Source organism: Dermacentor variabilis, chromosome 3, assembly GCF_050947875.1.
Source record: "Dermacentor variabilis isolate Ectoservices chromosome 3, ASM5094787v1, whole genome shotgun sequence".
In the NCBI taxonomy this organism is placed as follows: Eukaryota; Metazoa; Arthropoda; class Arachnida; order Ixodida; family Ixodidae; genus Dermacentor; species Dermacentor variabilis.
In genome coordinates, this window is record NC_134570.1 from 15,635,001 (window position 1) to 15,661,326 (window position 26,326).

The 26,326-nt window shown below is 49.4% G+C and overlaps 1 protein-coding gene across 8 annotated transcripts in view; it reads right to left on the bottom strand.

The window, feature by feature from the left end:
* Positions 1-26,326, bottom strand: part of LOC142575180 (carboxypeptidase D-like) — a 193,700-nt gene that overhangs the window by 22,173 nt on the left and 145,201 nt on the right. For all 8 annotated transcript variants that reach the window (XM_075684274.1, XM_075684276.1, XM_075684273.1 and 5 more), the window contains exons 2-5: positions 7,275-7,517; positions 6,613-6,710; positions 3,071-3,243; positions 2,200-2,387 (exon numbers count right to left, since the gene is read on the bottom strand). In XM_075684274.1, the coding sequence (XP_075540389.1) occupies positions 2,200-2,387; positions 3,071-3,243; positions 6,613-6,710; positions 7,275-7,517 (702 nt within the window). The remainder of the gene's footprint in view (positions 1-2,199; positions 2,388-3,070; positions 3,244-6,612; positions 6,711-7,274; positions 7,518-26,326) is intronic.

Here is a 26,326-nt window from a genome sequence, read left to right on the forward strand (position 1 = left end):
AGAACGACGCTAAAACGAATCCTCAGCAAAGAAGAGTTGGCAGAATGAGGTCGTAAACGTGCCGAAAGGGCTCGAAAAGGTTACACGGCCACGCAAGAAGTTTTATTAAACGCAAATAAACCCATGTGTTTCCGGCAGGTGTGAGTAGCCACGTTTAAGCGATCGGCGACAGCCATCTTTTATTCCTTTCAGAACGGGGCAGCCTGCGGTTATTCAGAAGAAAATTCAGTTTTGTTCGGCATATTAATGCATCTTTAATGCGTACACGTCACTTTGACGCGGTGAGTTTTTGCGGTTTTGTGACGTCGCGTGACATGCAGGTGAAGTGGGTGCACCCCGAAAACTTTTGACCAATAGACGGGGGCTAATGGTGAAAAGGCGTCAATCAAAAATAAGTATTTTTCTTTTGTTCCGTCAAATCATGCAAATCAGTGTGTACACGTCATATGAGATGGGTAACTATCGCGGTTTTCGTGACGTCACGTGACAGACAGGTGAAGTGGGGGTGGTCCAAAAAAATTTTTGGCCAATCGCGGAGGCCTGGTTACAGAAATGGAATAGAAAAGTTTGGAATAGTTTTACGTTCTAGCGCCCCAGGTCATGGACTTGTGGATAAAAGCGACTAAGGCGCACTTCGCAGTCGAAGTGCTGCGGCTTTGAGCACGCAGGTACGTCGACGTTGGGGTCACTGCTTTTCGGAGCCATGCACGCACCTGGGGACATGTAATTGCCGAGGCCCAAATGCATATGTAGTCAGCACGTATGAAAACGTTGACTGTTTGTGGTAGAACCTTGGCAATGATTACAAAGGCTGAACAAAGTAGAGCTGAGAACCCCGCCCCACGGGGCGCCGCGGCAAGTGTACTGGTAAGCGGTTCGGCCATCCGCACTTTGTATAAAGAAGGATCTGCTGAATAGATAGCTGCTCCGAATCCATCAAGACATTCGTCCACCAATTCTATTATTCTCTAAGGCATCGAGAGTGGCTTCGTACGTTACATTATCATAGGCGCCTTTCACATCGACGAAAAGCGCAACCGATATGCCTTTGAGGTATTTTTTTGTTGTTGTTGTTGTTGCACAGATGTCACGAGGTCGATGACGTCGTTAACAGAGGAGCGGCGTCTCCTAAATCCAGACATGGCCTCGGGGTATGTGTTGTGGCGCTCAAGGTACCACTCAACGCGCGTGAGAACCTTCCTTTCCATTACCTTCCCAACGCTGCTGGACAGCGCAACGCATTGGTAGGACGCTAAATGGTGAATTTCCAGGCTTGAGGAGTAGTATCAAGCGGCCAGACTTGCACCGTTCAGGAACGCGGTTATCATTCTATGATTGGTTGTAACATTCCAGAAGTCGACCTCAGCCATCTTCAGCTAGGTTGCATAAAGGAACGAATGTGATACCGTCCGGTTCTGGCAACGATGAACGCCAGCAGGCGGCCACAGCATCGTTGAGTTCCTCGAGTGAAAATACATTCAATTCCGGGAAGCGTGTCTCAGAAACCACGCCGAGAATTTCACCATTGGATATAACCACGTACACCGCAATCTTCCCACATAAATCTTCGGCTACATCAATCTGCGAACTGCCTGGATGGAGGGCAAGGGCGTGGAATAGGTGTAATTGTTGTAAATACGAGCCAAGGCAGCGCACCATCTTCCATATATGATGGACAGTGGCCTGCGAGAGGCAAGTGATTCCGCGAAACATTTTCCACCGTGGGCCCTCCAGCCTGTACATACGACGTTGCTTTTTTTTTTTTTCGCATACGTCCAGCATCTCCAAGGCCATGAATCGACTTGCTGCACCTTTTTCTCCCCTCGGCCCGTCTACAAATCGTTCAAGGTCGCTCAAGTTCTATGTCGAAATCTATATGTTTTATTGTGCATGTAAAAGCGTACTGTGCTTAGACGCTTCCAGAACACTTGTAATGAGCTCCTCAATGCTGCAGACAAGGCCTGTCTTGCGTGCTTCTTCCACCTTTCTCTTAAACGTTGACTACGCGTGAATAGGGATGTCTGCGCGCTACAATCATCAAAGTAGCGCGGGAATTAACGAGGACAAGTCAAACACAGACGCGGGCACATATTTATCTTTGTCTTACTCTACTATCCGCGTTAATTTGTAATGGCCTACTGCATGCAGCGTCAACTCGGCCAGGACTGGCGAGCAGTATTTTCGAGCAGCGACCCGTACCAGCGTTGGGCGAGTTGTCGAACGGGTAGGAGGCCACGACGGCACCGCCGTGGAGGTTTCCGGACAGAACGAACGGGATCTGGTGTATCCAGCGCCGCACGGCCTCCGTCTCCGGCTGCTGCTGCTGCGTCTGCGTCTTGAAGTGGTCCGGGAAGTTGCGGTTCAGGTCCACTCCACGAGCGTTGTACCTGCGCAGCCGGCCGAGACAGCAAGATCGAACATCGCTTCGACTGTGGAAATGCGCTAGTTTGCCATTATTTACGCAGCAATGATGTTTAGCCGCTTTTAGCATCGTTCGCTCATATTTTTGAAGAGGAATATATATTCCTGTCGGTCATGCAGTACCGGGTCAATGAAGTTCAGAGAAAGAATAACCATAATCTGCTAATAATTAGTTATGTGAGACGTGCAGCTGCGAGCGACACTTGAATGTTCGTTCAAACTATGCGTGACGCGATGCAGGTCAGGCTGCACGTTGTGAGGTCGGCCATGGCGAGTGCCTGTGCAGAAGGGCCAAATCTTCGAGGATTGCGCTGATTCCCTCACAGACGAAACTCAGACTTTGTAACACGTCACGACGGCGACTTTTTGGCCCCGTTTAAATGAAATGCAAATAAGGTGTTACCTTTAACAGTGGCAAATTCTACATTTCGCTTCTGAAGTTTGTATTGATGAAGAATGGGCATGCGTTGGGCTATCCTCATTCGCTGTTGCTCCACGTTGTCGTTAAGCACGGTTTCCTGTGCGCTTCTCCCTCACCAAGGCCATAGGTCGGCCCTCTTCGCAGTAAGATACACAGCAACTGAACGCAAGCTTACTTAGGAGACATTCGCGCCCAAGAAAGACAAGTCCCGAACATCCGCTGCATTACCGTCCCAGCGTGCCGGTACAGGCTCCCTCCTTGGAGATCTCGTATCCGTCGGGGTTCATGCTGGGCATGATGTGGATGCGCGTGTTGTCCAGCAGGTAGCGCACGTACGGGTCCACGTTGTAACGCGTCAGCAGGTGCGCGATCAGGTACACCATCAGCTGCCGGCCCACCGCCTGCGCACGTGCATCATTCGAGCGCGCCGCGTGCACAACAGCAGCGATCGACTGCGCCGCGCTGCACTTCGGGGAGTTGAAAGCCCCCGGGAAGGAAACCATTCCCAGTCGCATGAGCACACTTCCTGCTCGGTATTGCCAAGCCAGTTCTTTCCGTACGCTGTAAGCGCCCGCACACACTATGCAGTAGTACACGCGAAAGATACGAGTCGTCCATTCTTCTTCATGTACGAGTGAATGACACAAAATAAGTTTCATCCAGCTGACACTTCTTCCAGTACGTGCTAATGCAAAAGTGTGGTTCCTGAAGGCTGAGCAACAGCAAAAACAACCAGGAGGTCCCGCTGCAGCCATGTGCTATGGAACCACCTCCTGTATACATATATATGTAACAATATCAATGCGGAAATAAGTGATTGTAATTCCAAAAGGAAAAACAGCAATAAAAACATTTCCTCGACCTCCGCTTTCTTTCTTTCTTTTTTTTTTTTTTTTGACGGCGCCGTGATCAGCCTGCATAATTACTAAATGCAACATGTAATGTTGGAGAGTGCGTTTTAAAACAATTTGGATTTGCACCGAAGATGCACAAATTTTTAACAACTAAAATTAATTACAAGGCACCTTTTAACAGTAGGTAAAATGCTTTAAATATGAACAGCAAACCCAATAAAGAACAACGAAATAAAGGAATAACGGGACGAGCCACGCAACTGAATGCAACCTTGTGAGCATTAAGCAAGAGGCACGTGCTTGAATAACTGCGTTGCACTTATAGCAGAGACCCAACCACGCTAACCACGAAAGAAAAGAAGAAAGAAAACAAACAAATACGGCCCTTTGCCAAAGAAAGAATACGGTAGAACCCTTCTCCCGATGAATGTCGACGTTAATGCGATTAGCATTGAAGCAATGTGGCGACACACCGCCGCATCGCCACCGCCGCCGAAATGAGCAATGCGTGCATAAGCTGCAGCCGGGCCTCGCGCTGTCCTCCGGACACGCTGTCACCATTCGGGCGCAGACCCGGTGGTCCAAGTTGGAGCGTGAGAGGAGTCAGGCGCGAACATACCGCAAAGAGTGTAAAGTTCCCAAAAGAATGCTGTTCGCATAAGAGACCGGTTTGGTAACGTTACATATTTCCAAGTCATACTTGGCACTCGTAGTGGTTGTCGGTGTCCTCACCTAAAGTAGTGCGCTGAGACCGAGATTCCGACGGTGGAGCGGGGCCCCCGCCATTCCTCTTTGCTATTTCTTGCTGTTTCGTTTTCAATGCTCTATGGATCTGACGCGGCTCCACTTTTCCACATCTCGCAATCTTCAGCCGAACGGAACAGCCCAACCATAAGATTCGAAGGCGACGGCGCGGGTTTGCGGAGAAGTTGGCCCGACTCTTCATGTTAACGATGTTTACTGCTGGGCAATTTCGTACAAGTTCCTTCTTCTTTCTTTCTTCGCAACAAGGAGAAACGAGCACGAAATTAAACAAATCGAAAAAGGAAATTTGTAAGTAAGCGTTCATGCAGTCTGCTTACTTGACCTTGTTTGATTCTGTGCTCGTTTATACATGCTAGGACGCCGTAAGGTCCCGTCAGGCACAGGTTCTTCCAAAGAACGCCGAACGCCGCAGGTGGCACTGTACTAAACACACGTACGCATAACAGCTGTCCTGATGCCGTCTTTAAACCACCTCAGCTTTCAATTTATGAACGGCTGTGCGATTCCCTTCAGTTTCCAGAAACACATACATATATGGCAAACATACCTGAATTAAAGAAAGTGGTCGCAGAAATACGCGACACACAGTGACGAACTCTAAAGTTAGTACGTAGATTCTCGCAACAACTGGCCATACGAGCCGACAGTGGCAAAAAACAGCTTTCCGCGAATTCAGGACGGCCGTGGTGAGAAGACTACTCTCGCGGCACCACGACAGGATTTCTCGCGAGTTTTGCCGACCCCGAATCGCGCTCCCACTGGAGTAAGCGACGCTGCTGACCGACACGGAAGCCGCCCTCTGTCCCACGCCTTCCGGTGAGCGAGATTAGAGCCCAGCATCCGGGGCCTTTGCCCCGCGCACTGGGCACATGCTCTCGTCGCCCGTGCTGGGCGAGTTTGCGGCTGTGCGCAGCGCTGCGATATCTGCGGGGCGACGGGCTATAGTTGCGCCATTTACAGATGAACAGAGGACTTTTCAGATCTTTATCGTGCTGGTTACATAAAGCGCTGTCACTGCCTCCTCTCTGAACACTCTCGCGTTAAAAACAACAGCAGCCCTCAAATCAACGGAACTGGGATGAAATAAAGCTTACAAAAGCTTTGCACAGAAATAAGCGTACTCTTAAGGTCTGGGCTGTCCTTGACGTCGAACCAGCATTAGGAATAAAAACAGACACACACACACGACCGCTGTTGGCGGGGGTCATCCAATCACTTGCCACTCGCCACCTTCAAGTGGGCCATCTCTTCAATAAAACGTACGGCAACACACTATGCTTCGGCCATTGCCTATAAGTCGTGAAGGTCCTCGGCCGCTGCACGTTTCGCCTTCGGTGTGCCTCAGTCTCACTTGCACGACCGTCACGTCAACGCGGTGCAAAGCGAAAAAATTCTCTACAATTGCCACAACATCGTGGTACATAGCGATGGAAGCATGATTTGTAGAACACCCGGGTGGATGGATGTTCGAGAGAGCGTTGGCCGTGCTACGAGGGCGGTAAGAAACAGATTTACGGCTGGATTACGAGAATATATGAATATGAAAGCGAATGTCCTGCCACCTTATCGTCGGAGTAGCACGCTTATGATAGCAGGATCGTTCAGTTGCTCTTTTCGCTAGCGCAGAGAAACGGCCACCCGGATACGCCAATAGTGAAAGCTACCAGTGCCTTAGCGGAGAGTGAGAGAAGAGAAAACGCAGGGAGGTTAACCAAGGAGTCACCAAAGGTGTGCTTGACGTTTCCCGTCGGTGTGCCGGTTGGCTACCCTACACTTGCATTTGCGTATCATTTATAATTATTTATAAGTATTTTGGTACGCATGCTCAGCGTCGAGGAAGGGAACATAAAATCTTCCACCGAATGTATTTTATTCATATTATTTTTTCGTTTATTTTTGGCAAAACGGTGTGCAAGGAACACAACCCTTTCTTTTACGGCTGCTCGTTCAAATTTTCCTCTTCCTGTTTGACGTGAGCACAACGAGCACCTGGTGGTTCTGCCCCGCCTCGCGTTCTGACGCGAACTTTGGCACGTTCGCAGAAGCTGCGGACATAAGCAACAGGTATAGTGCAGCGCTTCGCGAAATGTCAAGGCGCAGTGGCCGCTGCCTAAACTCGTACAAGAAGAGTGAGTGCACAAGTGGAATCACCTCGTTGCCGTGCATGTTGGCAACGTACTTGACGTTGGGCTTGAGCAGCGTCTCCTCCTGGGGGTCCTTGGTCACCAGCAGAACCCACAGCTCACGCCCTGGAATAATATAAACAGGTATCGTCCGTCGAGCTTGCTTTCTTTTTCTCCCAATTCTGCTCCGGAAAACGCGTTCTATTTGTCATCTATTTGTCACGTGCGCGATCTTCAACCCCGCAAGAGCATCCACAAAATCAGGCTTCGCTGAGCACCCTGGATGCTAGAAATGTGGGTAGCGAAACTTTCTGCTCCTTGCTGGTCCTTTCCGTACGGATTATAACGAACACATTGGGCCGTGGAGCACAGACCCGCGCAAACGTTTACCGGCGCTCAATGACACTTGCCCGGAACATTTCGCACACCCTTTAACCGTTTTCTAAAGATAAACTCGTTATTCGCAGCGGACGTCGAAATCGACATATAAAGTTTCAGCACAAGGTAAAACTCTTCGAGACTTCAATGCCGACCAAACAATACAGAAGGGTTCACAGAAGCGTGCAGGTAGATTTGAAGCGCTTAACAGCGGTCGAACAAGAAACGTCGCTGAAGCCAACGCTTCGACAAGCAGACTTGTCTTCGGCCGACCCGTAACAATCGCCGCATATACGAGAGCGTGTCGCGCACCTTGCACGGACTTTCCAGCGCTGTACAGGCGTGTGAAGTCCGGGTAGTTGGTGGAGACCTTCTTGAGGAAGTTGGTCATCTCCTCGTGGTTGAAGTAGGTGTAGTCCTCGGAGCGCTTCTTTCCCGTCGGCGTGCCGGACTGCCCGCGCACCTGGCGCACCGCGCACAGGTAGAGCAGCAGCAGCGCCAGCGCCAGCGCCGACCCGCACAGGCTCCGGGGCTTCATCGCCGCGCAGCGTCCTCCTGCGACACGCGGGAACAGCGGGGGGAGGGGTTACTGCGTGAACAAATTTAGCGAAGGTATGCTCGGCTTAAGAAATCATTTGCAGCTACGACAGAACGCGCTCAGGACGGTGGACTCTTAAAGCATAAGACGTACACATACGACTCCCGAGAAGCTGGAGATTGGTTTGTACCAAAAACACGTGCAAATTATGGTCGACGAATGCTTTCTTATCGATTACCCTTTCTACTAAATTCGTGGAATGATTCTGTCCTTTAAGAGAATGATTTCTGTTTGCTTACATCTGTATAAGCAACCTTAGGAGCAAGTTGCAAAATACTTTTCCTTTTTTTTTCCCTACAGAATTGTTGTTTAGTTTCGCCTATCAAGGTCACGCGGCATGCGGAAGTCGCAATTCAGATCAGCCACTGCGAAGAAAAGCACGCAAGTGTACGAAAACGAGGCGTCCGCACCACGTTGCATAAAATGATCGCACCAGTGAGCTGCAAGTTCCCTCGTGCTTCGGGGGTGTAGGGTCCATTCTAAAGACAGAGTACAAAAATCCAACAAAAGCAATTGCTGCGCTTGCTCGGGCAAAAGTATTAGAGTTGGAGATGCAAAGCGAAAACTTCTGAATTCCTGCACATTCTGTGTAAATATTTTAAAGGTCGCCCAGCAAGTGGCTACAATTGTTAATGCCCAGCCTAAGCGGACTCTTTCGGCACCGACTGTGCTCCGAAGACAAGGAATTTAACGGCACCTATCATATGAAAATATTAGAATTGGAACACATAGCTCGCAGCCGTCAGACAAAGCAACAATCTGTTGCAAAGTGTTATTTATACTTGACAGAATAGAATACGTAGAGCGATGTGTGCCTTCATTTTGGAACATCGTCGCTCGACAGACATACAAGTGCTGCCACGGGTATTTAACTAAAGTGTCGAAGAGCCTGGCTTGAACTATATTTTTTTTGTCCGAAATTCGCCGGCTAGAGTTGTAGTCGATATATGCCGCTGATGTCATCAGGAAAGCTACAGCTTTTCCGACCACGAGTCTAGCCAGAGCTAGCGCTTTTAAACTGCTTGTAGTGCTTTCGTCGTTCAGTCACGGATTAAAGCATACTACTGCTGCAGCACAGTGATAATAGATGCGGCCGCGGTCTCTCAAGAAGAGCGAGTGTAAATGCGAGTAAAACCAGAGGCAAGGAAGGAGAGAACAAGCGAGGCGTGCCACGACTATCGGATGAGACCTCAGCTTCTGCGCGTCGGTGGAAACGCGAGCGTCCACGCAGGGAACAACGCAAGAGGAAAAGACGCGCGCAGAATGACTCCTGCCTTGCCGAACCCCGCTGCGGCCGGAGGCAAAACGAACATGCTCTCGTTAAAGGCGAGGACACCGAAGGCAGTCACAGCGTCGAAGAGAAAGCAAATCATTCCAGACGAATGAGTGTGTCGTAAAAACGACGCTGCAATGAATACGAAGCTTAAGTTAAAGGCCAATTCATAGATCTGAGGTCAAAATTCAAACTTTGACAAGCACGGTAGGACTGTTGCGAGAAACAAATATAAGGAGAAAAGATGCCTCTCACGTTTCAATCCGCACTCCCGCAGTCAACCGGCGATGTTAACGACGAACAAAGGTAGTCGCAGAAAAGCGTCAAAATGCACAAGGGTAGCTGCTTAGTGCATGAATTATCGAAACGGTATTTATCGAAGGAGAAATTGTTAAATTCAGCGCGCCTTGCTTTTCTTTGATTGCAAAGCGAGTCCGCGAAAACATCGCGAAAGGCAGCAGCACGATCCTCAGTGGGTCATAGTAATATAACTGCCGACGCGGACGACTGCAGGCAACCGATAAAGCGTCCTAGGGCTTTCACCGGGCCAATTGTGTGCGAGATGCCAGCGAGTCGAGTAGAGACGCGGAGCTTCTGATCTTCAACGTTGCAAGCGACGGAATACTTGTCGATGCCACCGAGAACAGGCCTACGAACATTTGCTATGACACCATCTACGGAAGCGGACGTTCGTGTTGAAACATAGGATTAAAAGAAAGAAAGAAAGAAAGAAAGAAAGAAAGAAAGAAAGAAAGAAAGAAAGAAAGAAAGAAAGAAAGAAAGAAAGAAAGAAAGATGCTATCACTAAAAGGAGATGAGAAAAAGAGAAAGGTTAGCCAATCTGATGACTGCCTGCCAACACTGTGCTCGGTTAAGGAGGTGACCGGAACGAAAGTCCTAATGCGTGAAGCTGTTGGCGCCTCTACTCCTGCAATGCCCGGCGTATTATCTATGTTGCGTTGAGTAAGGTAGCTGAAATTTTTTATTTAAGAGGAAGCTTTAGCTCGGGCCCAACTCCGACGTGGCGTATTCAAATACATGTAAAACGCAAGAACGTTTTTCTGAGATAACCCGTGGACCAATTTTAATAAAATGTGTTGCATGTGAGAGAGAAAGGTAAATTATAGTGACTGTTGGAAGCGGAATTTCGATTTAGGTTCTGAATTTTGCTAAAAGAATTTTCAAATATTCGAAAGTTTGAAGAAAAAGAAGCACGAAGTTTACAAATTCATATCTCTGCACCAAGAACCGATATCGCGGTTCTGTAAACGGCATCCATTAGACCATTGAAAGCGGACAAATTCGATATGTAATTTTACAGCTTAACTAAATTCGGTAGGTTGTTTACAAATGTTCTGGAAAATCTGTATTTCTGTATTACAATTTTTTTTAATTTATGTGTAACATATCAATTTTGTCCGCTTTAGATGTTCTATTAGCTGCAATTCACAGAATTGTATTATCATTTTGTTGTTGAATTACAGAGTTGTAAACTTGATAGTTTAGATTTTTGAAAATTTTCGATTTTTGTCACTTTTTCAAAAAATTCGAGACCGACAGTCAATAGATTTTAAGTGTTTCTTTTAAATGCAACAAACCTCGTCAAATTTGGTCCAGTGGTTGCCCAGAAAAACGAATTCTCCTTTTACATGTATTTAGATAGTAGCACTCGAGCTACTATCTAGAAACTTAGCGCGTATCTTACAGGAGCGTTCTTAATACGCTGGAGCGAGTTTTCAGGCCCAGATAGTTTAGCAAACAGTTAGTAATTAAATAATTACAAATAATAAGCTTTTTACTCAAATAACATTCCTTTTTTAAAGAAAGTGTACTCTTCATGGCCAAAAAAATAAAAGGTGGACAAGTTGTTCTGATTATTTTTTTTTTTAGCTGTGTCGGGTATTATAGAGTTATGTAGCGCCGACTACCCCTTTCCACATAGAATTTCATTGAATTGAAGACCATGCAGATGAAATAGAATTGAATCGAATGGCGGTGCTGTGGCAGGTCGCAATCACAAATAATCGCGCGTAAAAGGCGTCTTCATTCATTCTTCCTCCTCGCTTGCACGTTAGATCACGCTGCAAGTGCATGCACAGCGAACCGAATGAGTCGAATAAACGCTGTTTATTGTTGATGCGAAAGCGTCGAATGGCCCACGAGGTGAAAAAGCCGGCGTCTGTAGTATGCAGCAGCATCGAAACGGCCCCTAAAGCCCCACTGGCTGCGACGCCTCGACGGGGCACGGCGGGAAAAAGGGAACGCCTTCTGCCGCGATAGCGCGCCAGGTGTTGCGTGAGGAGAGAGGGCTTCGTCGGCGATGCCGCGAACGTCATCCTCGCTGTCCCTATCGGAAGCCTGTGTTATCCGCGCGTTCCTTGACCGCGCAAGCTCTCGCCTGCGCTCTAATTGCGCATAGGTAAAGCCTTCTGAGATGGTCAGAGAGAACTTGACCACCTACCACGAAATTACATTGTATACTATAGGAACAACAGAAGGCCGCTTCCACCGTCGAAGAGAAGCCCTAATAAATATCATCAAGCGGCATGGCGAAAGCTACAAACTGACAGGAGGAGCAGGAGGAGGAAATAAAGAGAGAAGGCAGAGATGTTAACCAGAAATGCGTCTGGTTGGCTACCCTACTCTGGGGGACGACGGGAGAGAGGGAACAGAAGGACGAGATAGAGACTCTCCAAAACCCCCATTCCAATGCCTACCCAGGAGTCTACACCCCCGAATGTAAGCTCTACGGGGCCACAAAGGCAGATTTAGAGCCCATTTTATTCGAATGGAACAATCTAACACCGAACAGAGAATGACAACTGCAGGCCGTCAGCTGGGCTTTGGAAGTCGCCGAAAGACAGGACCTCACGACCATAGCGTGCGGCACCGGAGAACCTGACTGGACGGCCACCTCACGCACCCTGGAAGCCCACCAAAATCAACGAAATCCTTTCTGTTGACGAAATAAAGTTGTTACCGTCTAGGTAAGGCCAACAGGTATCCTCGGATTTCTTTTTTCGTTTTCTTTTTCAGTGGCTGGTGTGACGCAAGAGTGCATGGCACATTCCCATTTGCTGAATTTTCGGTAAGTGAAAAGAGAATAAAAAAATGCTGTTTAGATATTTTTTGAAAGTAATGCTTCTAGTAAGAAAACATTTGTTCATTTTGGCTTTTATGTCCCTACACTTTTTCTTCGTTTGTCATGGTATCTGCGACGTTTCCTGTTCTTTCTGTTGTATGTCCGAAGATGGTGGCGTCCTGCTCCTTGCGCTATCGCAACCATATTCTTAAGCGCGTCAAATAATAAGATACGCCGCCCATCGAGGCAAGATGACTGACAAGGCCTGCCATTAACTGCCATCAACGCTGTCTCGTCCTTGCCGCAGCGTCGATTGAATGGTGCGCGCCCTCGGCTCTCTGGCTGGAATGAGCGGCTCTGTGTCAGACCCTTCGATGTGGTGGACAAGGGCCGGACAAAACGGGCGATGTTCGCTCGGACACATCCCACATGCTCTCGGGCCAACTTTTAAGGGGCGGCCAAAGGGGGCTTTCCCGTACGCGGCGTCGGGAAAGCCCCCCCGCACCTATATCCACGCAGCATCCGGGAGTAACGGTTCAGCAGCTCGCTCCCCTGCGTGCACCCATGCTCGGAGCGCACGCACGCACTGAAGGCGGACGCCGCCGTAGCCGGACGTTCCTTCCTGTTGTTGAACGCGCATTTACGGGCAGATGCGCAGCGCGCCAGCTGAATCACGCAGTCACGTTCGGCAAAAAGAAAAAAAAAAACAAGCTGCCTTACTGAAATTCTAGTTGATTCGTGTGCTCCGCTGTACCATGAATGTTCGCAGCAGTGGCACTAGAGACAATGACGAGAAGCGGAAGGAATCATATGTACTCGAACCGAAACATGTACAAAAGTGGAGCGAAATCTGCACATCGCGTTTCGGTTGGTCGTGGAGACAGTGGCGGCAGATATTACGCGGAAACATTGAGAAAAACAGACAAAATGAGCGGGCAAGATCCACTTAGTAGTGTTCCGCCAGCTTTTATAACCTTACAAGAAATACATCTTGCATATACCAGCGCTGTTAGCACTTTATGAAACGTGCTTAACCTGCAGCCGTGCTTCGTACTCGCAGACGGCGGCGTTTTTCGCATGCCTTCTCTGCGTAGCTCTTTGGGTCGTGCTGTGACCGAGCATCAATCACCACCAGGTATAGCTCAATTCGGCAATGTATAGCTCAATTCGGCGATGTATGTTTCCAAATTACCTAATTACTATAAATGTATTTAAGACTATCTTCTATGCAAAAACGAAATACAAGTTAAAGAAACTGCTAAGGTGTATCGGTTTGTAAAGGCGTATTTGTTACTTTCGTTTACCGTTATTGCTTGTGTTCGTGCATGTGATTGTGCAATTCTATTGCACCGTGACTGTCAGAGTGGTGTATGGTTATTTGTTATATCTCATGTTCATTTTGTTCACACGCATTGCTGTGTTTCTATGCTTCATTATTCTCAATGAAAATTATTTTCATACTGTATAAACTTTCATAACTCTTTTACCTGGTATGCTATACTCGAGTTCGCTGCTTATAAATAATTCATTAATCTACCGTGTATGGTTTTGCTGCCTGCCAGGCTCTAGGATTTGGCAGGCCTGTATGAATGTACTGATTTCATTATTGGCAATAAAGATATTATTATTATTATATTATTATTATTACCTTTGCCTATAACTGTTGAACTGTAGCGGTGCCGCCAAGAAACCGTGCGTCTGGTCGTGCGCAAGGTGCTTCGTAGTTGTGTGCATGCATAGAAGATTCACAGGCAGCATCTATGTAAGTGTCCATATCTTATTAAGGATACCCACGAAAAACAGGTCATTGCAGCAGGAACGTAATGGCGCATCAAGAGAACAAACAGCGCACAAGCGCCCAATTGCAAGACGCGGCCCGTTTTTGTACGCAGCGGTGCGGGTCTATACAGTGCATTTGCTTGCATGCTTTTCTTGCCTTTTTTGGATACGATGCTACTGCACCGTGCAGCTACCTCGAGTTGTATTCAACGCAGCCGCTTATCTACCATCAATCTCAAGGCTCGTTTACAACTGAGGATACGGGAGGACACGACATAAACGATGCGACTTCGTGAATTCTAGCGTATAACTTCTAGTTAGTTTTCTGTCTCTGCGCGTGCGTATACTCTGTGAGCGTTCTTATCATTTTCGGTCCCCTCCTATCTTGACAAGCGTCGATTGTTTATTGCGCATGGGTCGCACGTTATGTGATTACGCCTTGGATCCGCAACGGATTGCTTGCACGCGGCGCGTGCAGCGGCACACTCGCGCACCCCCCAGCTCGTCTGGCCGCGCTCTGGCGTCGAGCGATGCGCACAGCGCGGGATGGACGCGGCAGTCGCTCGATATCCGAACAAAAAGTGCGAGGTCAGCACTCCCAAAGACGCTCCACGCTCAAGGCCATATCTGCGTTGCTGAAGTTCCTGATGTTCACGGGACAACTTAATTGACTGAGAACGCTGCCCGCTATAGACCGCTGGACTGCGTACGCTGTTTACATCGTTTGTGCTCCTCTATCTGTAAACCCTCTCGTCCCACGCAGGGTAACCAGCCAGGATGACCTCCGACCTTTCCATACAACTTTTCTCTCTCTAGCTATATATTTTCTTCTGAACCTGTAGACTTACCTCCCTACCGTTAATCACTCTTCTCCATTATATAGTTGTTACTTTTGTTTTCTCTCATTGTCGTCACTCAGTTACAAGTTCGAGTTAGCTGACCACGTAGAGGCCAACTTTTCCATAGTTCGCTGTCAAATAATCGACTGTGACCATTGGAAAAGTAGTTGCCATTGGCACCACTACTGCTGTCATGAACTATTAGCAACAATACCGCGCGCCCCAGCTAACGTTAGCCAAGCTTGAAGCTTAAAAGAAAAGAAAGGAAATGTTGGTACAATGCACGGTTCTGAGACTTATATGGTGTTCGGTGGTCTGTAATCTTTTGCCAGCAACATATACTTATGTGCTAATTATTTGGCTAACTATAACAGATTAAATTGAATAATTTAAACAAACAACTTCTATAGCGTAAGCTACTTGGGACACCCTGTTTATATATATAGACTAAGGGCGCGAGGAAAGATGTTCGGAAGAACTGGGTACTGAACTGCACAAACGTTCAAAGTCGAATCCTTATACGAAACAGGAAGGTATGTTTATACAAAAGTCAGAAATCATCCGCAAATACGCTGAAGTAACTTGGCCCACGTTCGCAAAATCGTTCCTCCAAGCAAGAGCAATTCGCAAAACAACGCACGTACAAGGTGATCGTGAAAGCGCAGGAGGTGATAGCGAAAATTCGCCGTTATCTGACAAACAGGTCTTACGAATGAAAAAAAAAAACTGAGAAAATAAAGAAAAGCTCTTCGTGGATCCGGTTCTCGTTCGTTGGCGAGCAGACGCCCCGTGTCTTGGCATAGAGTCAGGGTAATACATGCTGCTCGCATTAATCTGAATGAGATGGTCGACAACAATGGCGAAGCCATGCTCCAACGCGGCCGTCGAAGAAAGCGGCGCCCCGTTGTGCGGAGCGGTCCGAATTTAGGCCACCCCGGTGCGGCGTTATTTGCGCTGCGCGATCAGCCGGAGGGTCGCCCTTAGCGCTTCGCCTCCGCCGAAATGCGGCCGGTGGGCGAAACCCGCGACCCCCTCGTGGTCGGCGCGAGCGCGGAACCAATCTGCGGCCACCATGCGGGTTAGCGTGTGGCGCACGAGCGAGCGGGTAAGGCCCCGGCAGCGCTTCAGCGCCAGCGATGCTCGGCCATCTTATGACGCTTTCACGGGGACACGCACGCAAAGGTGCGCGGGTGCCGCAGGTTCCATCAAGTGTGCCGTCGGCGTCGATGTTGCCAAGGTGTGTGAAGAGGAGCTCTTTCTACGAGTTAGGCATCTGAAACACTTATCTGCTGCTGAGCGATCGGCTGCGCTTAAACGAGAGGCACTGACGTGAAGCGGCCAGAGAGCCGAGGATGATATATACACACACGATGTATATATATATATATATATATATATATATATATATATATATATATATATATATATATATATATATATATATACACACCTCAAAACAGTTCGTACGAGGCCCGTTGCCCGGTCTCTACTTCCACCACTGCACATGTGCAACGGCTCCTCGAGATGCAACGGAGTAGCCAGGGAGAAGGAGGAGAAGGGGGGGGGGGGGGGGGGTCACATTAGGCACGTGCCTCTCTCCCACCTACCCATCCTTCCGAAATTTTTATGTACCAGGATGCCGCCTGCCCAGCACCCCTGCACCCACTCCGTCCCCGGCGAAGTGTCCCCCCCCCCCCCCTAGCGAAAAAAATTTCCAGAAACATCGGTTTGAAATTACTATCTTGTACCTCTGATTCGCGAGCAGGCTTCCGAACGAGACACAAGCTTCGCCTTTCGACCAGTTTCGGAAATTTCACAGCAGCTCCCATCACCTCCAGGACAGTCGAGACCGATAGCCGCGGTGACACTGAGCCTGCGTCACCTGGCAAAGCGTGCTTCGCGCGCCTTACATAGGCCCAGATGCAAGCACGTTGTTCGCACGGGGCATGCGCGACAGCGTGGATGGGTTGTCGAATCGTGCTTCGCTCGCACCCGGCGGGGCTCCCGAAGCGACACAGTTATCGCGGCATTAAAAAGCGATCACCGCTTTGGTATAGCGCGCCTGCCGGCCGTCGACTTTTCCGGCGTAGATTTCCACTAGCTGCGCGCTCCGCGCTTCGCGGAACTGCAAGCGGCACGGCAGAGGAAGGAAGCCCGCACTGCGGCTTCCCAGCACCACAAAGGCCTCCCAGGTGTGTGTAGCCGTGGCGCTCACATCCTTTCCCGGGCGTGTAACGCTTCTCTTTGACGACGTCGATTTCTCTCTCTCTCTCAGATGTTGCGGCAACTACGAATGCCGTGGAATGCAGCCGCATTGCAGAATTTAGCGCTCTGCGGGAAACGCTCATATCGTAGCTACGATCGCAATGACGCGAGGATCGCGCCCGAAGAACTTTGCGATTCAACGGGGCCACTTCGAGTGTGGAAAGAGGATGCGGGCGCTTCGGCGTGGTATACGCCTGCTTGCTCGCTGGCGACTTTCGCTGAGGAAAGTTGCCTTGCGTAAATAGCAGTATAGTGTTCACCGCATACCCTATACGGCCCCCGTATCTCCGCGTTTCAGTCGTTGGTGTAATAAATGCGTTTCTTTTTTTCAGAACTGCTAGTATAGTTCTCAGTGTACTGGCTATTCTATACGCCACCGTATATAGAATCTGAAAATTCGCCAGCCTCACTTGAACGCGTGAACAGGCTGTACGGCAATCGATTGCTTCGATTTTAAGAGCTTTCACGTTGGTCGAAAAATCTCTTATTCGTGCTTCGTGAGGCAAAATTGCACAATTTCCCCCCGGTCTAAGCACCAATCCAATATTTTTGAGATAACGGCTATCCTGTGTGCGCGTAGCGGCTCTCGGTCATTCGAAAGCCAACTCACCGTACGAGCAACGTTTCAGAACGTCACTGACGTCATCGCGAAGGACCACAAACTCCCGGAAGCCTCACATTGCAAATCATTCGAACGGTGGCTGACCGGTAGCCCCATAGCTCTGCCACTCAGATCTGAGCTTTCTTTTCTTTTCTGGCGGCTTTGTCAATTTAGCGTGTATTCTCTACAGCACTAGGCTTACACATTGAATCACCTTGGCGTATAAAGCAGAGCATGAAACAGGATACAAGGAGCGGTACTTTGTGTCGAGTTTCCGTGCGCTGCTTTATACGTCAAGATGATTGGTCACCCCCAACCCTTTGCGCTATACACTGAAGTTGCACATTCCGATAGAAGCGCTTTTCTTCACCACCGAGCGGTTCGCAAAGCTCGAGTCGTGTCTGCAGTCCCGCGTCACCACACAGGCGAATGTCAAGGCGGGGATCGCGATAGAATTACCTCCATCAACCGGCGGCGTTTTTCTCACCCGCGAGGCACAGGCACGCGCTGTTAACGGCCCGCTGCGTCACACAACCTCAGCATGCTTGTCTCTCTTCGCAGTCGACTGTTGCTCAACGCAATCGACTGCCCTCTAGAGGCGTCACCGTCGAAAGTAACAGATCGTAGTCTCGGCGTTTGAGAGCACGACTGAAATCCCTATAGGCACAGCAGGCACCGTAACTGCCACTGCACGCGTGGTGACGGGGCACTCGTTTTGTTTATGTATGCATGTGTACGCCGCATCGGGGGAGCCAGCAGGGCGTAATGTATGCGTGTGTCGCGCACACTCGTTGCATGGCGGGTGCCGCCCTGTCGACGGCGGCCACAGGTTGCGTCGGGCGCCGCGCCCAATTGGACTTTCTGGGACGACCGTGTATACGCCACGGGGCCCCGACAATACCGTGCAGCGTTACGGGAGCTATGCGAAGTTAAATGAGACAATCGTCTGCGAGCGGCATCCAGAAGTGGCGCCTTTTGACAACATGCTTTGAAGGAAAGTGGCTCAAGGAAAGAGAAGCGACGCAGACGGCGGATGAAACGTGTGACGTGCGCGTGAACTCTCTGCGACAGAAAGCCGTACCGTTGACCCATCGCCTTCCGCGAAGCTGTATCAGGTTCCCTGTGTTTCCTTGAAATGTACTACATTAGACGATTATCTTTACGTTAGTAAGTTCTTTTATTTACTACCATGAGAAAGCCACTACAGGGCGACTAGTTCTCTTACAAAAAAGAAGCGCTTGCCACTCGTGAACACGTATGGTATGCGGCAGCAATTGTTCCCGCCTGAGGGTTTAAAATACAACCACGAGGTTCCAGCGACGTTCCTCGTTCAACTACTTTATTCTACCTCGAGGTCAGTGTCACCGACAAGCTGTCCTTTTTCGGCGCCGAGTCGGTGCGTCTATGTTATGCCGCGCAATTGTAGCGCTGTAATCAATGCCCATCGATGTAGCCTTCGTGACATTGAACTTGGCACGCTGACCACACACAGCGTATTTCTCTCGTGGTTAAAGTGCGGACACCGCGCTGAGTGCAGTTGCGCAGAACGCGCGCGGATATAGCACGTTCTGCGTGGCTGCAGACCACGTCGCACTGCGCTATCCACGCGAGCGGCCACTCGGCGCCCGTGTATAGATCACGCCTTCGCTACAACGATTGCAGTCTCGCGAACGGGTGCCCTATGCTTAGTTTCAAGAGACTCTGGAATAGCCACGAGTACTATCGCGAGGCCAAGCCACAGTTGGGGTCACACGCTATGTGGCTCGTACGAAAAAAGTAAGGAAACAGTAACACTCATTTGCGAAGAGGACATGGTTAGGTTATGTCGAGTAGAAAGTCACGAGAGAGTAGCGACATGTGGAACATACGATATTGGAACATTGGTCTGGCACTCGGTATTGTCCGTATAGGACGCGCGTATACCTTGCAGCGCCCTCGAGGGACGCAAGCTGCGCTCGCGTTGTGCGATGCGAAGTTGACGCAGACGGGCCCTCCTGGCTTTCCTCGGAGCTGAGCAGTTACTCTGCGCGTGCGGCACAAATTAACCGCGTTGGCTAAAACTAAGATGAGGTGCGGAGCCTTTCAGCGTACGTATGACTGCCTCTGAGGTATATTCAAACATTAATAATGACATATCACGCGTATACGTAAAGGTACACCCTCCTCACCTGTGGTGGGGGCCTTTCTATATAGGCACTGTACCTAACGGTGCAACCTAATGCGTACATTGCGTCGCCATTCCCTGAGATAACTGCTGCGCTTTTATTTTACGAAACCACGCGAAAGCCATCACGACTGATTGACGCCGGACGTGTCGAAGTTATCGAAGAGCCCAGCAGAGCTCTGACAAATAAAAAAAAAAAAAGCAAGAGAAACGTTCCCGCCCATATACCCAGCGACGCTCTACGTGATGGTTGTGCCACAGCATCTACAGGCAGTAACATAGCAGCCAAATGAAGAAACCAAAGGCTTAATGAACGGAACTGTTCAGAGCATTACTGGCCAGCACAGTGACCATCGAAGCTGTCAAAACACGCGCCACTGAGTATTAGCGAGCGAAAACAAACACATCACTGACTTGCTTTTCTTTCCTTTTTTTATTTATTTATTTTTTTTGCTGCTCATTCCGTGGTCGCGTTCTCTTGCAAAACAAAAGGTTTCACGAGTTTTGCCTGCTTTTATCTTCCCAAATCGCGTAATTCGAAAATAACGAACAACCGGATATATCAAATTTCGCCGGCCTTAAAGCATCTTCCGATGGGCATGCGACATTCTTTTCTTTTGCTTTTCCTTTTTTCGATCTCGATAAGAGCATCCTGTCTTCACGCTGTGTGCGTTCCGTCACGTCGACTGATTACCGTAATGGACAGCAGACTATACGGGTGGTCGAGTGCGTGCGCAACGGAGGAACGCAGATTACCGGACGCGCTGCAGGCCTTTCACAGCGCTGCACGGCTTCGGCAACAGCGTCCTTCGGGGACCCGACACAACCTTCTCCTCGCCGCAGCCTCCAGTTGGCCTGCGCCGACCACTGCCGGCCGAGCAGCGCCCATCTCGGCTTTCGGCATCTGTTACGCGCTGTCCGCGCTCTTTATCGCTTCCTCCACATCCCTCCGCTTCCGCTGGCTCACACGCCGTTCTCTTGCGCATCTTCGTCTTGGCCGGGGTGTAACGTTACCGTTGAAAGCTCGTCACTGCGGTGTTTAGCCGAGACCCATACTAACCGTGATATAGCAATACATTTATATTATTGCGGAGGAAACGAATAATTTACACACGTGAAACCCTCGCTCGGTATTATTGACGGGCGCGCAATTCCCCTCCCTCCCCCCCCCCCCAAAAAGAAGAAAGAAAAAGTTTGCATAAATGTTACTGCTCCACGAACAGATCAAAATTATTAAGCACAGCGGATAAAAGCTCCTTTGTCTGTTTGTTGAAACAGGCGGAAATTAGTGACAAGTGAATCAGTGTTGTGAGCCAGTTCAGGAGAATATCACCACAGCCGGAAACCAAAAAGAAGGCAGTGGACAAGGCGCTGTGATACGATTCTACACGCCCTCCGTTTTCTCTGTTAAAGAAATATAAGTTACGGGATTTTGCGTGCCAAAACCACGATCTGATTATGAGGCACGCCGTAGTAGGGGACTCCGGATTAATTTTTACCACGTGGGGTTCTTTAACTTGCGCCGTAATCTAAGTGGACGGGTGTTCTTGCATTTCGGCTAGCTCTAATGTGAATGCTGTGCATTGTTCGTTTAGTGTAATAAACAGTGCATGTTTAAATAATCGCAGTCTTTGTCGTCCCCTCTTTGTGTGTTTCGTCTACGGCACTATTTCTATAAATGTCCCCCGAAGTGACCGTTGAATTGCATGTGACGCTAGATTTGCCCAATTGGAAGACCAGCGGCCCCATGTAGAACGTGTCTCCGCCCGTTTGAACCTGGGCTTGAAACAATAGAGAGTTTTAGAATAGGGGCCCCCAACGTTTCGGGGCCCCAAAGAAATAGCGTCGAAGCCACTGCGCATGCGCGAGACGCAAACTGTGTTTCGGTTTTGCGTCAGGAACGCTATTTCACCGATTTAGCGGGAGCCCAAATAGCGGCCCCAAAAGCTTTGCGTCAGCAAACATGGCGGCACCCATCGAGGCGAGGGCTCTAACCTAGCACCAAATTGGGTTCGATTCGTGGTAACGCATGAAATTCGCAAGCTAAGAGAAGTGAGTGCCGTTATCGCTTTCTCTCAACTAGCATGTGTTATGAAGATTGATTCCGTTGACGTCGCCGATTCCGAATTCGATTGTGGATTTTATCGCTCCTAGGCCTAACACAGCTAAGCTTGGCTGGTGAAGGCACGTAAAGTTGGTTTGCTCAAAACTAAGCGCAATTAATTGTTTGCTCTTTACAGAATAACCTCTAAATTGTAATTAAACGCGAATACTCGCAAGTCGAAATTACTATTCCTATCATAAAATGGTATATATTTAAATTATTTCTAATAGCTTTTCTTTGAAGCCGTAGTGGCGCTGTCAGCGCAAGACGCTATCCGCAAACGCAAAGCCCTATTCTAAAACTCTTCACTTCTGCGTGCCCCAACGCTAACACCCGCAAAGCTCTTATTCTAAAGCTCTCTAATAGCGCTAACGATGGAAACGAGAACTGTAGACACGGGATGCTCGCTAGCTGACAACTCAAGACGCAAGTATTTTATGTGTTCACTGTCCGCGGTGAGTTCGATGGGAGAGTTAGCTGTTGGGCTATAATCGGTACAAGATACTAAAGAACGGGACAAGTGAGGCACACGCTTTCTCACTTACTTTTTTTACGTCCTTGTCCCGTTCTTTCCGCAGTTATTTTTTTAAAGGATATGTTGGATATTTTTCAACAAGCCTTAAGGCCTTAAGCTGTTACTCACCGCTAGCTAGTCCTGTGAAGGTGTTGCCTTTCGCGACGTTGTCCTCTAGCGTGTTTCACTAGTACCCCAACTCTACCAGCTTTCTCCTTATACTGAACTCAATTCAAACCTGTTTGAGCTGAATTCAGCGGTTTTTCTCACATAATTTTACGGAATAAAATCGCGTGGATATGGAGCCCCTCGCCATCCCAGTCGACAAGCAAGCTCCGCGTTGCGTTAGAGTCGGGATGTCCGGCAAACCACCGCTCACTGTTCTCGTGGGCGAGGCTGCAACGCGGTGAGCACGTGGTCCTCAGCTTGCGACGTCGTGAGCCGCGCCGAATACGACGCCATTATGTCGCGGTGCACCGTCGCTCTCCGCGTGCACACAGGCACTCGGTTGGCAACGCCGCTGCCTTATCGCCTCACGACACGGCGAAGGCACGCATACTTCCGATCACGTGCCTGTTTGTTTGCCGCGGCCAGCCATTTGCAATCGCCAAGGCACTCGGGGATGGCGAACGAAAGCGAGTTTAAATAGGGGGGCCTTCAGCCTTGAAAACAAAGTGTCTTGTCCTCCCCGCACACAAACCCTCTCGCTCGCCTGCGTCCCACTCTGGCGGAAGCAAGCTGGCAAGCCGTGTTTGTGCACGCGTGCATAGCCGCGGGCCTGTCGCAATGCTTGCAGGATTCCCCCGCGGGGTTTACTCCCTCCGTGCAGCATGAAAGACGCGCGTCCGAGGCAGCGACAGGATGTAAGCGCGTCGGTTACTATAATCGCCGTTTCTCGAACGGTTCCGACGATTTTGCGTCGATCCTTCTTACGAGCCTGAATGAGCAGAATGTGACCAATGGACTTAATATATTGTTATAATTGTGCTCAGGTGCGGAGAGCTCAGTGCGGGTTCCGGCCGTTCGACGAAGCGAATTAACGTTGGAGTGTATTCAACTGAGATTTTCCTTTTTGGTTTGCAGTGGGCTTCGGGGCATACAATGCGGCCTTAAGAGCTAGGTCACGTTAGCTGCGTACAAGATATATATTGTGGCAAGCGCAAAAATGTGCACGCTTAACCCTTTTGCATAGTCATGAGTTTAACGAGTTCAATCGATTACGCTAACGTCTACGCTACGCAACTTTCTACAAGTTTATTTTTGCCTCATTCAATGATGAACGATAAGAAATATTCGTTAGGAAGCTGAGTTGATTTACTTGGTAAGCGAATTTGAGGCGGTGGTCGGCTCCTTTTGCGCCAGTGACCCGACGGGTGTTTATAGCGTGACATCCTACGAAGCTGGTTAATTTTAGCCAGTGACGTCGAACAGACAGGAATGCGATGTTACTCGGGACTTCTCAGGGCCAACAGCATGGCTCAGAAATTTCTCGAGACGACTGCGGCGTTCATGCTTGCGACGAGTGACGCGTGGCGTAACAATTACAAGCAGGCTGTGTCCAGATGGAGACAGTCTCAAAAAAAGACGCCAACTCCTTACTTCAGCTAAAATTTTATGAGTCGGAAATATCACCTTGCCTCGTAGAAGTAACGAAATATTTATGAACCACATGGGCGTGCAAATGAGCCCTTTCTTTTCTTTTTTTCAGTGCTCTCACGACGCTTGAGTCGCTTGCACCATGACATTTAAGTTACGGGCCTTGCAACTTAATGAAGCTTTTCCCTTCTGCCTAATCTAACGATTCATCCTCAGCCATTGGGGCATTGCAAACACGTTGCAATGGTTCTCCCGAAAGCTGCGTCCGCCTCTGCATGTAGCTAGGCATGAGCTTTCGGAGAGGCGTCATCGGAAGCCAGACCAAAGGGGTCAAAGTGTGCCACGCGCTTGCCTTGAACCGACAGCACGAGTACAGGAATTGGGTCTATACAGCCATCTAAATAAAGTTTCATCTCTTTCGAACACATACGCCCTACAAAGAACGCACGCTGGGAGCTACGGGGGTAAAGAAAAGCGAATTCATAACTGACTCACAAAGGAGGGACCCCTTCTATCGAGCGGGGCAGTTAAAAATAAACGCGCGCCCGTCGACCTGCCCGCTTCTGGTTCACAAAGCCACCCAGCGCTGTTCCGCCTGACCGCTGTGCGAGGGCGCATCAGCGGGTGCGCACGCACACAGAATACATGCCATTCGTTCGGACCACGCCAGGAAGTGCAAGCGATGGCTCGGCGTTTCGCACGCGTCCGCGAAAAGGCCTGCGCTCGCTCGCAGTATGTGCGAAGGAAAGCGGTGGCGGTAGTAGAACTATCAATGCGGCCTTCGTCGCATATTCTCGTACACAAATGTGTTGCATCCTTGGCCCTCTCTAAAGATATAGATTAGAAAGGGGCCCATGCCCCGCTTTCTTGTTTCAGATCAGCCTATAACGGTGATCCTCGCGTATATTCTATGGGTACGCCGCCAAACGAGCGGCTTCCCTGCTTTGTTCTCTCTCCTGGGGCCTCGTGCTCAGCGAGTGTCGTTGCACTTGAGTTTCCCGGCTTGGTGCCAGCATGGTTGCGTGTTGTGCCGCGAGAAAAGCAGCGCGTGCCGGTGTTTGATGCGCGGCCTCGAGCACTGTTCGCTGTCACGTTCATGTTCGGTTTGTTGTTCTTTGCGCGTGTTTATGAGCTCCTGTGAGTGAAAATTAACAGTGAGCGAGCCTACATCTGCGAGTGCATGCGCAATGACTCTTCTCTCCTTCTTCCTCCTTTGCTTCACCCTTCCCCATGTGTAGGGCAGACAGCCGGGTGATAGCATGGTTAACCTCCCTGCCTTTCCTTCTTGTCTCTCTCTTATTCACTTTTCTTGCCCTTAGAGGACCGCGATGAATTGGGTAGGGAAGGGGCGGTGTGGAAAGGAAGGTGAGAGAGTGCCGATGAGCGGTCAACGTATTCATCTGCATGGCTGATGCTCTGGACGCTACGCCCGAGATGAAGAAACCTGGTACCAATGGCTGAGGCCTCAGGGTCGTACAAGAATTCGCGTAGCGAGAAGCTAGCTGGAAAGCCGGCCTTGGAGCACGCATGCGATGTTTAGAGCGCTCTCACGTCATACACGTGTCTTTAGGCTTCTTGAAAGGAATGTCGTTACTCCTGACTGCGTGACCAGAGGCGTATTTACGAGGAACCTTAAATCAGCTGCTCCAAGTATGAATTAATTTACGGCTATGTATTAGTATTTTTATTCGTATATGTCTTGGTAATGGACCATGCTGGTAGTTTTATGTTAGAGCAAGATATCAAGGTGACCTAATGCGGAACTTTCTTTTGGAGTATAAGCGTCGACAGATCTAAATCAGTGTCCCAAGTACCCTTTCACGCTGTGCCATGTATGATTATGACACATATCGTGTGTGCAAGAAGTTATGAGGCCACATATCGTTCATATATTTCTGTTCACTTACTGACCCCAAGAGCCCACTGGGACGCATAGGTAGGACAACAACAAGCACGAAATTAAACGCAGCAAGCCAGATATTCAAATGAGCAGCAAGAAGGTCGGCGGCACTCAAATCCTGAACTAGAATATTCTACATAAACAAAATCGACAAAGTAAGATAGTTAGAAAATGACACTTACTAATAAGTTATTAACGACGATCAAAAGGAAGATTAATCTTGTAGTGTGGCTAGTTCGGCGACAGTGAGTCCAGGTCTAGAAGGCAGGTGATGCAACCCGAAAGTCCAGCGCACGCTCGCCGATTCCGGTGCCTCCTGGGCCTCGACCTGAAGAAGGCCTTCGACAATGTCGCCCATGCTGCGGTGCTCGAGGGCCTGACCCAACTGGATGTCGGAAACCGAGCATACCAATACGTCCGAAACTTTCTCACCGACCGGAAGTGCCGGATCAAAGTCGACGAACATGAAACTGACATTATAGAGCTGGGGAGCCGAGGCACGTCGCAGGGATCAGTCATCTCCCCTTTTCTCTTTAACGCGGCGATGCGCGGGCTCCCGGAACTGCTGTGCTCTGTCCCTGGACTTCACCACAGCCTCTACGCTGACGACGTGACGTTATGGGCAGCGGCGGATGATCCACAAACTCTT